Source organism: Phodopus roborovskii, unplaced genomic scaffold (assembly GCF_943737965.1).
Source record: "Phodopus roborovskii unplaced genomic scaffold, PHOROB, whole genome shotgun sequence".
In the NCBI taxonomy this organism is placed as follows: Eukaryota; Metazoa; Chordata; class Mammalia; order Rodentia; family Cricetidae; genus Phodopus; species Phodopus roborovskii.
The window spans coordinates 20,483,801-20,498,836 of NW_026125281.1; the positions used below are offsets into that span (position 1 = coordinate 20,483,801).

At 39.4% G+C, this 15,036-nt stretch overlaps 1 protein-coding gene across 1 annotated transcript in view; it reads left to right on the forward strand.

Annotated features, from left to right (window-relative positions):
- Slc26a7 (solute carrier family 26 member 7) overlaps window positions 1-15,036 on the forward strand; it is a 109,085-nt gene that overhangs the window by 8,637 nt on the left and 85,412 nt on the right. The window contains exons 2-3 of the mRNA XM_051199264.1: window positions 8,235-8,345; window positions 14,467-14,639. Coding sequence (XP_051055221.1) covers window positions 8,235-8,345; window positions 14,467-14,639 — 284 coding nt within the window. The remainder of the gene's footprint in view (window positions 1-8,234; window positions 8,346-14,466; window positions 14,640-15,036) is intronic.

Genomic DNA, 15,036 nt, shown 5'->3' on the forward strand with positions numbered 1-15,036 from the left:
TCTTGACTATGTGTAAATTTACTATGGCAGACCCACTTAAGATGTTATTTAGTCACAAGCCTGCTGATAGTGTGGACAGCTGGCTGTGCTGTACCTTGTGTTACCAAATAGCTGGCTATGCCTTGCTAAGATCACCACAGACAAGTGGCCCAATGGAAATAACTTTCACCATTATTCACATAGCTTGGATTTAAATTTTTTATGTGTAATTCTTGGAAGTACCCACTGTGGCCTAATTTTTTTTTTGAAGAATGATAAAATATGCCTCACTAAGGTTCTTTATTCATTTCTATTCAAATATTTGACAGAAAATATAATCTTTTGCTATGTTCTTGGAAAGAGGCAGAAAAGTATAAGACAACAATCTTTCCCACAAGGGTCTTATTATTTTTTCTTTCCTCAGAAATGTGTACGAAAGTGTATGAGAATATGATCCTGTTATTACAGCCTTGAATATACCATTCTGCTGTTGGTTTGTAAGGGTGGGAACCTTTTTTTGTAACTGAAGGTTGGTGGAGTATTGGTTTCAGCTGAGGAGTTTTATCTTGAGTAGATTATATAACCCATGGACCTGCCAAAGAGATTTTGTTTTTATTCAGGAACACTAAGGCGAGTACAACCTTGTCAGCGTAGCGTAGCGTAGCATAGCGTAGCATAGCATAGCATAGCATAGCATAGCATAGCATAGCACAGCACAGCACAGCACAGCACAGCACAGCACAGCACAGCACAGCACAGCACAGCACAGCACAGCACAGCACAGCACAGCACAGCACAGCACAGCACAGCACAGCACAGCACAGCACAGCACAGCACAGCACAGCACAGCACAGCACAGCACAGCACAGCACAGCATGAATGATTGGTGGTAAAAGGTAGACCAATAGAGGGAACAAAGTAACAATTACAAAACTGCCAAGGTTGGTTAGATATAGACATATGACATTAAAAAACAGGCTGCCATTCATTACTCTTCCCATGGAGGGACTCTCTAAAAACTGTGTGCACAGGGATCTTTGGAGAATGACAACCACTTCGTTAACTAAGTTAGTGGGTGGAGCACAGTTCTGGCTCAGCTGTGGGGGACGGACCTCACAAGGTCTGAAGGTGCTGTGGGAAATGTAGCAAACAAGTGAGAGCTTGCTCTTGGGGGAGCTCTGATTGTCTCCTCCTGCTCGCAGGCATGTGATATAATGGTAGAAAACAGAAGACTCCCCTAGGACGAGGATCGCCTCCTTCCAGGAAGTGTCTTTTTCAGTCTGTTCAACTTTGACTCCTGTAATTATCAGCACACCTCCTGAGAGAGGAGTGTAGTGAACAGAGGGGAATCTGAGAACTTTTGTCCCCACACTTTGGGTCAATGCTCTGAGAAGATAGAACTGTAAATGAGAGTTCCCAGACAGAAGCTGCACCTTCAGATGAACCTCTGCAAAGCCGATTAAGTAATCAGATCTTCAGTGATGACAGCGTTTGGAATGGTACAGGTCCAGAGCTACATTATCTTTGGCCATTGTTAGCTCTCTTAAGAGTCATTTATTGTCTCCTTCTGTACCCGACCTTACTGCTTTGTGACCATTAGGTAAATCATTTGGAATGTGGAAATAGAGCACTAGTTTGCCTTTGCCATGTAGTAACTCAGTGGACCACTACCTTTCCCCAACCAAAGTGCAAAAAGTGTCACCTGAAGCATCCCGAGGTCTCTCAGCTTTGATACATCCCCCCTCACTCATGTTCTCACCAGGGTTTTTGAAAAGCATCACAGTTTGTGGCTTTCTTTGTTCTGTGAGTGAAAACTTCATGGAACTGTTAAAATCTTGGGAATAACCAAAATCCGAGTTGCTAGGCCATGGTCAATCGTATTTGGCTCCAGAATAAACCACCTCTTGCCCTCTTTGAGTCACATTCATGTTTTTACATTGAGAGAACTTTGGCGTAAGACTAATGCCAGACTCAGGAATGTTGCTTAAAGACAAACTGAGACATTTAGGGATAGGAGAGTAAAGTTTATCACCCATGTGTCAGCTTGTGGGGCCAAACCAAAAAGATAAGACTTAATCAGTGCAGGAGCAACTCAGGATCTGAACTTGTCTAAGATCCCATGAACAAGGGATGTGAGTTGGAGTTTAGGGAGCTAGCGGTGTTAACAGACCCTAGAGTCTATCCTGGGTTTCTAGTTAGTGTGTAACTTAACTTAAGTGCTTAAGTGATCATAGGTGAGGCTCTCATATGTTAGTGGGTGTCCAGACCACCTTTGCTTACATTGGACTGTTGTGGGAAACAAGTACCAGCCCAGAGGGTGGCAGCATGCCATGGTCTATGCAGGCACTCACTGCTTGGTTTTGTTCAGACCAAGAGATTGGCACTGTGTACTTGTTCTCTTGTTTGGGATTTCCTGATTTTCATAGGGGCCTCAGTGTTTGGTATAGAATACTTATCCCCTGGAATCATATGAGGTAACTAATCCTCTCTGGGAGCAGTTAGATTATCCTTTGGAAATTAAGCCCTTCAGAGGAAGGTGGCTGTCTGTATTCTATCTTTGAAAAGATGATTAAATCCTACTCTGCAAGGGAGTGTCCTATTACACACATGGTCTCATGTGTACTATAGACTCTCCCAAAGACCATTTGTGTACTAGGGATAAATGCTGATCCACTATCAGAAGCCCCATAAACTGCCCAGTCCTCCTAACTAACACCCACGTTCCCACCCACCCACCCACCCATCCATCCATCCATAGATAGGCCAGTTAAATGTTGTTTTAAAAGTTGCTTATTTTGGAAGTGCTAAGAGGTGGCTTGCTGGTAGGGGGCATTTAGCCTGCCAGTGCCAGCCTGGCTTCAGGAGGTGTTCTGAATTAATTCAGAATACTCACGATGCTGATTAAGTCAACCTACTACCTCCCAAATAAGAAATAAGTAAGTTCTGGCCATTATCTAGCTTTACTTATTTAAATTATCTTTACTGAAAGGATATTGTTCGACGAGTGTTATCATTTATCAAGTGATATAAGTTGTTAAGTTAAAGTTAACAACTTTGATTTTAAAACAAATATCTCAAATCTCTTAGGTTGCCTGGCTACGTAGTTCTAATCACACACACACACACACACACACACACACACACACACACACACACACACACACACACACACATTAATGCTGTAATAGAGACCCAGGCTAGATTCAGTGAAGGTAAACAGGAGACCAGGAGCCCCACGAGTTTTCTATGAATTGGGCACTCAGTGTTCCTGATGGGCTACCCGCCATTTTCTTTCTGAGGTACTAGAAATCAGAATACTAAGACAATGCTGTTTAACTAAAGACAGTTAAATATCATTACTTAGATGGAAACTCAAGTCCTCAACACTTTCAAATACTGGCCACTGTTCTAAATACTGTGGATCCACTTTGGCTTACATTTCTTTAAGTTTCCCATGCGGAGTCCTGAGCACACAGTTCTAATTATGGCATCATGTGTTAGAGATGGAATGAGGTTTCATCTCCACTATCTGAGCACTGGTCACACACACACATTCCAATGACTGTTTTTTTTACATTTTGCCCCATAACCTCTCCACAATTACTCAAAACACAAAATTTAAATGAACTCACAAAGATTCATGAGTTATGGAATAGAAATCTGAAGGTTTTGCTATTCAGTATTTATCAAGAACAAGAATTTTGACTTTTCTCAGCAACTGCCTTCAGCTTTTGTCTCCTTCCAGACAGTGACACTGTGTGACTTTCATAGGGCTGGCACTGAACAGAAGTACAAAATCCCTGTCTTATAGTTTTGGAGTCTAAAAGTCTCAAATGTAGGCACCACTAGGATTGAACAATTCTGAAAGCATAACGAAGAATAGATTCCATGCTTCTCTCCTTACTTCTGGCATTTTGCCACAGTCCTTAGTATTCTTTTGGCAAAAAGAAACAATACCCCAATATATCCTTCTGTCTTTATCTGACCACCTCAGCCAGAGAGGCATTTGGGTATACTTCTCTTGTTCTTCATAAGATGTTCTCTAAAATGATACCATTCGAATTGAGTTAGCCCCTACCCACTTTACAATAAAACTTTATTTAAACTAAGTGTCCGTAATGACCATACTCTTAATATTTATTTAACATCCCGAGGAGTTGAGGGTTAGGATTTACTTATATGAGGGCCACAAGTCAACCCATGATGATAACTAAAGTTGTTGTGATATGGATGGACAGTCTGAGGATAGTGCATTCCATCATGAGTGAGCTGTTTTTGCTGTTGTTTTGGGGGTTGTATTAGTTCTTATTAGAGCCAATACTAAGAACTAAAACCTGTAAAAATATGCTACAATACCGGAGGTGAGCAAAGCTGTGATTCTGAGTTCTGGGTGCTTGACCTTTCAATGATAAGGTGGGGTCACTAAACGAACATCTACAGATTTAAAAAATATGACACCTCTAATAGAATGGCTTCACAGGCATAATCCTAATACCTGTCCCAGTCCTGAATTACTCAGTTTCTGGTTACGGTCTTTCCTCCTTAATGCTGCTATAAAACAAACTGTTCTGGAACTGAAGCATAAGTGTGTGTCCTTAATGTAGAAATCGCTTGCTATCTGGTAACTTGTTCTCTTTCTTACCGATAGAGATTGAGTCACTTTCTGATCACCTCAGCCAGAGAGTTACTGTAAAAGCAGAGACAGAGACCAGGCTGTCTGCCGGTTCTCAAGTCCTCCTGGGCTAGCCGGCAAGGCAGGAAACTCCTGTCAGTGTCTTCTGGGCTGGAGAGGAAGGCAAGCTGATAGATATCATTCCACTTGACCTCAGGGCTTCTCAAAACTCTGGCAGCATTCCCGAGGGATGACCTCCTGATATTAATATTAGAATCTAGTATTGGAGTGTTTTCTGGACCATTACTATACTTACAAAACATGTCGCTATAAGAATTGCCTTCTAGAAACCATTTTTTTGTGATTGCATTAGCATTATATGATTTTACACTACCTATATAGGGGTTTAGAGATTTAAAAATAACCAGTATTAGAATATCTTCATCTTTAAGCTCAATCTGTTGGTCTGTCTGTCTGTCTGTCTATTATCTGTCATCCATCTTCATCATCATCTATGCTGCCATCTACCCATAGTATATCCATTTACTATCCATCTACCTATTGTCTGCCTGTCTTCTGTTTCTGTATCTTTCTATGTGTCGTATTTCTTTTTCCTCCCCATCATCTTTTTAGATTCTTTGTTTTCATAAATTAATACTTTCATTGTATTTCCTCTAGCAAAGATTAAGTAGTACAGAGTATATATAAGTATTACTAACAGTATTTTTCTAAGCAATAGCATTATGGAGTTGCTGTTCTGCTCTTATCTGTAGTGAATACTGTTTTTGCAAAAGCAGAGACAGAACAAACAATGCTGCTAATTTGAAAATACCTCTGACTAATTGATAACTTTCTCTAATTTTGGAGGATTTAGCATATTTTAGCTTCTATGAATGTAGATGTGTGACAAAATACATCTGCTTTATATTATGAAACAATAATGAATGAGTCAGAAAAAGTTTTATTGAACTTTCTCTCCTCTGTAGAATATGTAAGGAGGATGCTATTGGGCCTTGGAATTCTTATTTATAGAAAGTGTAATTGAATTTCTAAAGTATCATATAATTGAGTTAGTTTTGTCCTCTTGTAATCTGGCCATTGTTTACTGCCACATTAGCAAGAAATAGGTTTATTTAAAGGGTAAAAGTCTCATATGATAAAGGAAATGTGTACATCACTTCTGGTCTTCAAGGTTATCCTTTTATGAGAAGAATAATGACAACAAAAATGACATTTCATATTTACTTTGTAGATTTAGAGATCTTTAAAATGTCTTAAATTGGACACAGCCACTTAGGCCTCTTATCTCAGTATTCAGTATGAGGAAGCAGAAAGATTGCCTTGTTCAGTGAGCTTGGGTTAAATAATGAGATGCCATCACAAACAAAGATGCAGAGTAAAAAACAAAGACAGCAAATAATCTCACAACTTTTGAGACAAATATATTTTCTGTGACTATTCTTAAATTCATATGTGAGGTCCAGAGAAACTTTATAAAAAACAGTTTATTTTTTGAATTATGTGCCTGTGTCTGTGTATATATGCACATGTGTGCCATGCCAATAGAGGCCAGAAGAGGGCACTGAATTCCGCAGAGCTAGCGTTACAGGCATTTGTTGAGCTGCCCAGTGTGAGTGGTAGAGATCAGCCTTGGACTCCTCTGCAAGACCAGCAAGTGCTCTTAACCACTGAACCATACTTCCAGCTCTGAAACAAGCTTTTCCAACTGTTACTGTTATGTATTTTATTTGGGTTAAAGTAAAGAGAGAGATGAATGTTCTTCTAATTAGGTAGATAATTGAGAGGTGATTATCCAGGTGGGAGAGTGAGCTAACTACGTCAGCTTGATGCTCACATTTGCTCATTACAGATGACAGTGCAAACTGCAGCCAAAGGTTCCCAGTTGAGAGTCTGTCAGAGTGACCACAGGCAGTAGAATCTAGCAACTCTCTGATTTCGCTGGAGGTGTTGAAGTGTTTCTGTTAGATGTGCCTCATGCTCTTCCTCTTCTCACCACCACTGATTTAATAGATTACGGCAATCTGGGTACCATATTATTTTATTCTTTTATTATCTCCCCCCACCCCCCTCCAAGAGATTGAACTCAGAGCCATGGTAGACAGACAATGTGCCACCACAGCCAGCTTCTCTGGCTCTGGTGAAAGTGGATGATTAAAACATATTCTGAACAAAATGAATAGTGGTTATTTTCAATCCCTCCCTAGGATTCATGTCAACACGGTGCTTCTTACAAAGTCACATGGAAGCTACTGAGAGGGGCTGGTTGGTAGGGATGGGGACAGTTTGCCTTCCAGTGCCAATCTAGGTTCAAGAACTGCACCTGATTCCAACCCTTCTCACCAGCCTGATTGTACCCACACCACTGTATTTTATGAAATTCCAATGCAGTTTCTGCTGCTGGCTCTTGTGTAATAAATTTTAATTTGTTTTCTCCAGTCCCAGGGATTCCATTACCAGCAAGCAAGCTTTAAAAAGGAAACACTGGTAGGACTTACACATCTTTTAATCAGAGCATACTCATTATTGTCCAACTAAATGCTCAGCATTAAACTCAAATGGGATTTCAGAATCCGCCCTAGTAACTAGTTTTTAACGCCAAGAACAGTTGCAGAGAGGAAGTCTTAGTGGACTTAAGCTAATTCATGCATTGGTAACATTAAAATCACCAATGGCCATGTAGGCAGCTATAGGAAAATGTTCCACGTAGGTATAACACACAAACTGTGTAGACAGTAGTACCCATGAAAAATAAAGATGAACCATTGTGAGTCGTAGTTTATGTACTCACTGAATAAGCAAAGTCGAGTTTTTCTGCCCCTCTAAGAACCTGTAGTTGACATACGGTCTAAGGTTCAGTCAGTAGAAAGTGGCTAGGATTGTGTCTTGTCCCTGTTGCTGTACTCACCCGTAGCTAGTCCGTCCACCCAGGCAGTCAGTCCCCCTGCAAGCTTTAAGTTATCCTTGTACCACCCAGGCTCAGACCCCCTTCTGCTTCAGGCTTCTCATCTGTCCAGTGGTAAAACTATTGTTCTTGCCTACTACACAGATGCTGTTACACATAAAATGACATGTGAAGTGCTTCTATATTGTGAGTGTGCCTAGAGATTTCAGCTTTGACATTACCACAGAAAGTTTCCCTAAGAAGGGTCTCCAAATCCCCATTCCTTCTGGACATCTCTGCAATCAAGAGAGAGAAAAACAAAACAGCAGCGACAACAACAAAACCGTAGTGCAAAAATATATCAGCTTGATGTGCTTTGTTGATTCCCTTGGGAGGCCTTCTCCATCTGAGTGGAGAAGGGGAGAAGTGATGGATGGGGCATGCATGGGGTAAGGGGAGGTGTGGGAAGGGAGCAGGAGGAGATGGGGGAGGGAAAACTGGTTGGTATGTAAAATAAATTTTAAAATGATGAAAAAAAGCACATAGTCTTGAGAATTGAAATAAGAGTATGAATGGATGAGCGATTTCCTCTTGGTTAGTACAATCATGTTAGTACTTGCTTTGCTGATAACTAGAATACTACAAATATTCATTTTGGCTTTATACACATCGTCATTGTTTTATTGTGTACTGTATCTTGAGGACCTGAGATGTTCCTAACTACTCTGGACTTCTTCACAGGGCTGTCCTTCGCTATTCTTTCGTCTGTACACCCAGTTTTTGGTTTATATGGATCTCTGTTTCCAGCCATCATTTATGCCATATTTGGAATGGGACGTCATGTTGCCACAGGTAATTACTGTCTATGCTTAAGCTTCTAATATAACTAACGAAAGGGACTCAGAGTGGTTATTAGCTCTTGTTTACCTTTTCAACGCCATCTTACCCTGATACAGGTGAGGGATGCTTATCTGTCAGACACACTATGATTTATTGCCGTAATCTTGTGCTATACAAGAAACTGAAATTGGAAGCATTGCTGAGTTTACAATGGAATAAGAAAATGTAAACATTTGAAAGAAAACAAAGCTATAAAACTTAGTTGTTCAAATATTGAAAATATTTGGGTGTATTTCTTTTGTTCTTGAACTAATGATATGTTTCCTTTAGATAGATTCTACAGGACCCTTTAATTGGTGTATCTTTTTGTTTTGTTTAAAGATAGGGGTTCTCTGTTTGTATTGCTGGCTGTCCTGGAACTAACTCTTGTAGATCAGGCTGGACTTGAACTCTGGGAGAACCACCTGCCTCTGCCTTCTGAGTGCTGGAATTAAGGCTTGCGCCACCATGGCCCGGCTTACCTAGAGTATCTCACCCTACCTCACTCTGTACCTCGGGGAAACACAAAAATGAACACAAAAGGTGACCAGCCATGATTGTTTTGATGATAGAATGGGCTGCATTTCTGTGTGAGTTGCACCTAAGCACGTGCTTCGTTTGTTGTTCGTCATCTGCATGACCCTGGACAAAGTTTTGAAACTCTAGTTGTTACTTTTTAAATAAGATGACCTCTAACCCACTCCATAGCAAGAGCTACACAATTAGTGTAGTGTGTTTAACTTAACACTTGCTTATATTAATGCAACATTTATTGAGTTTTCCTATTATAAAATGATACCTTAATCTTAAATATTCAGCTAATAACAAAATATATTTCAATGGAAATATCTGCAGGCATTGCTATTCATTTTGTGAGAGATTTCAGCCTCTGAGGAGTAATATTCATAATCTGTCATCTGCGGTCAATTTGTTATTGATTGCATTACTTTCCTACCATCACAAATTATCACAAAATAAGTGGCTTGAAACCATGGAAGTTAATTTTATAGTTCTGGAGGTCAGTTCTCTGGAATAAGTCTTCCAGACCCCAAAAATGAGCAGACAGTGAGGCTGTGTTTCTTTCTGTGTGCTTCAGCTCATTTACTCACTTTTCTGCCTTCTAGAAGCTTCTTAAACTCCCAAACTCCTGGCTTTTCAATACTTTTCAAGGCCAGTGGTGGCATCTTCAGATCTCTGTGACTCCACTTTCTTGCCTCTATCTTCTGTATTTACAAGATGCTGTGATTTCACTGTCTATATCCAGACAATCCAGGATTATTGTATTTTAAGACCAACGGCTAGTGAACTTAATTTCATCTGCTGCATCTGTGATTTCTTGCCATGGAAGATACATATTTATGGATCCTGGAGATTAGGGTAGAAATTGGCCACAATGAATTAATTCTCAAAATGTATACTTTTGTGAGGCATATTTATTACATATGTGTTCATGTGTGCACATGTACATATGTCTGTTTGTATATATGTGTATGTTTCAGAGAAATGTGTATACTTAAAGAGATTTACATGTTTTTGTCTTAACACAACCCTCTAAAGTGGACATTAATTTGTATTATGTATACATTTCAGGTGAACTAGGAAAAAACTTACACATTTCTTATAACAGTACTGATTAAAGTCACAGACGTACAACTTACACCTCCGATGTGCTAAGTTTGGAATCCAACTATCTTTTCTTTGTTCTTGACAGCAAATTTTTTTGGAATATTCATTGAATGAGAATTTTCTTCCACATAGATACAAAAGGAGAAAAAAAAATCACAGAATGAATTAAAAATTATTTTCTTCATTTCTTATTTATTAAAACAGAGTTTCACTAATGATTCTCCTAACTCAACCTCTGGAATGTTACAATTACAGATGTGAACTACTACATAGAGCCAGAAATTCTTAAAGCTTATGGCTTTTTAGTTGTTCTGACTTCTAATTTTGTCACAGAGTATTTTAGTATGTCTGTAGCAAGAAAGCAAAGGGTTTTAGAACTGACTTCATGGATATTTCTTCTGTTTGAAATGTTAAAAGAAAAAGGCAAAACAAAATTTCCCAACAGACCATAATTAGTCTAGAAATCAACGTCATGCGTGGCAGTTAACCTTCATAATCAGAGCACTTGGGAGGCCTCAGCAGGAATTCTACGAAATGCCACAGATTCAAGCCCTGCTTGAGATACATACTGCGTCTTAGATTAATCTGGATCACAGAGTGAACTCCTGTCTCAAAACAACAAATTAAAAAAAATACATAATTTGATAATACTGAAATGTATAATTATATAGACCATTGCATTTCATAGGTAATTACTGTAGATGTTTTACTGGTTGCATAGTTTCAAAATTACCATTTATTTAAGACTCTTCATTATGTAAAACTTATTTAATAAGTTATTAATAGCTATAGATGCATCAAAATACACATTTTGCAAACTTCACAGTCATTCTACTATACAATAAATGTGGATGGCATTCTATTTTTGAATTTGTACTTCTCAGAGCTTGCCAGGGATGTGAGGGCGATCTGGCTGCGACATCTGTCACCCCATTGATCGGTAGGGTTGATTTGGCTGATCTGGCTGGCTAGGCAGGTGTCCCCTTCCTCCCTCACAGCTCCATGCATGTCCCTCCTGAAGCTGAGGGCTCGATTGAAGAGGACAACCTTCCCTGAATAGAGGAGGACCAGTCTTCAGTCAAGGGTATGCGAGTAGCTGCGCTCAAGATGGATCAGAGGTTAAGAGTAGTGGCTGCTCTTCCAGAGGTCCTGAGTTCAATTCCCAACAACCACATAATGGCTCACAATCATCTGCAGTGAAATCTGGTGCACTCTTTTGGCCTGCAGGCTTACATGGAGTCAGAGTGTTATAAACATAATGAATAAGTCTTTAAAGCAAACAAACAAACGAACAAAAACTCTCCAAACGAGTTGTCAGAGCTTGCCAAACCTTCCTATTTTGGATGAAAGTTAACAATAAAGTCATTATCACTAGTAACAAATAGGAGATGCTTTCCCTCCTGGTATAAGTGATAGAGGAACTATAAAAATGACTTCTGGAATCAACCTGTGATTTTAACTATAAGGGTCCTTGACTCTGCAAAGATGCCCACATACATTTAATATACAAATGATATTTCTCTTTTATTTGGCCATCTTTTGGTGTAGGTGGGAGATTATGCTCTGTTGAGGTTTAATAAGGATCAGGAGAAACAGATAGACTGAGTAGATGTTTATTCAGGGAGAAATAACTTACAACAGGGACAGATGAACACTAGCAGGTTCCTGGTCCCAAGGATGCCTCTGGATGCTCTCCTGTCCCTGTGCTGCAAGCAAGAGAGCTCCTGGAGCCCCTTCCTCAGACTTAGTTCCCCCAGGTAACATCTGCCCCTGCCCCACCTCCAATGGGTGTGGTCTGTGCCACAGGTGCAGACAAAGTGAATATCTCACTACAACGCTCCCTGAGAATTTATTAAGAGACCAGATACTATTGTAAAAGAAAAGCATTTTATCTTGGGATTTAGCCTCCCAGGTAGGTGTTCAGGATGCAATACCTAATGACTTAACATGATAAGACATTATAAAAGAATCATTTAAAAATTAAATTTGTCCTTTGACATTTTCATATATGTAAACAATGTATTCTGATTACTCCTTGCCCTTCATCCTTCATTATTTCTTTTTCTCCCATTCAAAACACTTTGTCTTCACATTCTTATGTTGTATTCATGTTTTTTGCTTTAAGATGCAGTATATATAATTGGAACCCTCAGAATAAGCTTGGAATTCTTCACTAGAGCTTAGGGGGTTCAACAAAGGTTTTTCAAATCATAGCAGTGACTCCCCTATTCCTATAACTCATCCATGGCCACTAGTGAAGCAGGAGGGCATCAAAGCCTCTTGAGTCCCCCCAACTATTTTTGGTTGACCATTAACAGGCTCACTCATGTGTAGTCTCAGTAGAAGAAAATGCAGTTGCATTGAGTTCACTTATCTTTGAAAAGCAGTTGCTTCCTGAAGCCAGAGTGTAAAGATGTTGAATGTGCTAGTTTATTTAGCAATTTGAATTTTCATGGTTAATTTAAAATATGATTACTTAAAATGTATTTTAAATACATAAAATACAATTGTGAGACATAGAAGTCATGGAAAAGAATGAAATGATTCATCCCTTAAACTAGAAAAGAGAAAAACAAATATGGATATTATCCCTAAAGAAACCAAATTGTTTAAGACAATAAACATGTGTCTCCCTGTCTCCAGCCCTTAGATATGCCTTAATTTTGTCCTTAATTCATTCTTTATTCACATCAAAATTAGAAAATTTTTGAGATGTTCAGCAATTTAGATTTAAATGTCCAACAATTTAAATATTCAGCAATTTAGGGAAATTTAGAAAAACTCAGTAGGATGCCATTTTGAAAACAAAATACAAATATTTAGCATTTACCGGGAGATCCATAGAGTGGGTCTTGGAGCTGACTGAGGCTCACCACCCCTATCTCCACCAACACAGCTTTTCAGATAGCTTCTTCTGTCCTATTCAGTTGCTTCCTATCTTCTATAAAATACCAGGGCATGGAATCCTAAACTAAAGCATTAGTGCACTTGCTTTTCTTTTCAAATCTGCAGTTATATGCTCTGTAGCTTCAGTAGAAAGCATGTTGGTCTCTGTTTACGGAGTTCAAAGGCTTCAAGGTGCGGCTCTTACACTTGCTATCTGATTTGATCTGAGTCACCCATCTGGGTGCGAGAATCTTGTCTCTAATTGTTAGAACATCCCTAATTCAGTTTTTATAACAATGTCTATTGATTTATTAAAAACACCTAGATCACGGACTGATTTCTAATACTTGACTTTTTTTCCCTATGTATTTGTATACTATCACCTCTCAGAGAACAGAACAGAACTATAACGGACCATTATTAACTCGGTCTTACTAAGACTTAGCGGAGTGGTTGACACTTAGTGTAAACAACATGCCATTTGGTGCTAAGTTATATTTATATGACATTTAAGCCTTTTACAAATCTCAAAGGATGAAGAATGTGCTCTTTTTGTAGACAAGGAGACCAAGAAAATATATTTAAGTCCAAGTCCATTGGGTTACATAATTCTACATTGTCCTAACCCCACAGTGCGTATCATAGCTCCAAACCCTCTGCTCTGGTAAGAAAAGAAGACAGTGTGCTGGCTTTCCACTGAGACCAGGTTCTCTTGGCCTTATCTTGTCTGTGTTAAGTTGTCTGTATCCCATAGAGTACCTTTTTCCAAAGGCTCACACACAAACTGGGACCAGGTAAGGTCTTTAAGAGATGACATGAAGGGATGCTTGCACAACACAGCATGCGTTTCTTTACCCTTTTCTGTGGGAATTAGCATTTCTCATCCGTGCTGCTGCATTCGCAGGAAAGCTATGCCAAGAAGAAAAGAATCAGAGCTCTTGTCAGAAAGAGGGGAGCATACTAATCCTTCTTATAAACAAGACGGTCAATATTCCGAGGAAGTAACCATGAAACCCTAACAGCAGCAGACCAACATGGATTTAATCATTTTATGGGCCTTCGCATTTTGTTCATGAAAATAAGGTCCACTCAGTTATGAATTCATAGCAGGTTGAAAGCATATAATCTGGTGAGGAAGAACTGGGTAGATAGTTGTGACTATGGAATTTGGGACACATCTTGGAAGATAAGAGCTTGTTTTGGTAGATTAGAGGACATTATGTTTTAGCCAGCAGGTTTATAGTTATCCATCAAGGTCTATAAGAATTCTCCTTTTATTCTCCTCAAACCCTAATATCTGGGTACGAGTATCATTCAGTGGATGAGGCAGTTTAGACCCAGAATGTTGTACTTCAGGTGGCACTGTTGGTATGTTGAAGGGTTGGATGTAAATCTAGGCTACAATCCTGCATCTTAGATATTCTCTATTCAGAGTTCGGAAAGGGTGTGACTCAGAAAGACATGACAACTTGGTGGGCATCGAAACCAGTCAGATGCACTGTTTCTTTCATGTTATCCTGAAAGAGTCCAATAACTTTTTAATGTTTGCGTGGGCATTTTCTAATAGCATTCTCATTTCCAGGTACCTTTGCCTTGACATCCTTGATATCAGCCAACGCTGTGGAAAGGCTGGTCCCTCAAAGCAGCAGGAACCTCACCACACAGAGCAACTCCAGCGTGCTGGGCTTATCCGACTTTGAGCTACAGAGAATCGGGGTTGCAGCAGCAGTTTCCTTCTTGGGAGGAGTGATTCAGGTAAGCAGCTCTGAGCCTGGGGAGCACCGAGGGGAAGAAGAGCAAGGGAAAGCAGGCAGCACTGAATTTGTGTTTTTAACCATGGGTTTCTCTCTGGATGGATAAAGGGAGGATGTGCTTTATGATTATGGAAATATATAGTGTAAATGCTGGTTAGATGAAGAAGTAGAATCAAAAACTTGAAGACACAGACACATTTAGTAAAATCAAATCTTTAAACGTTATTTATTTATTTTTGAGTTTGGTTGGTAGAGAGTTGTTGAAGACCTAGGAGGAGTTGGAGGGGGAAGAATATGATTAAAATGTATTGCATGAAAAGTTTTAAAGATACAAATATAAATTAAAATAAAATTTTAATATTTGCAAAGTGTTTTATGGCCTGGAGAGGTGACTTAGT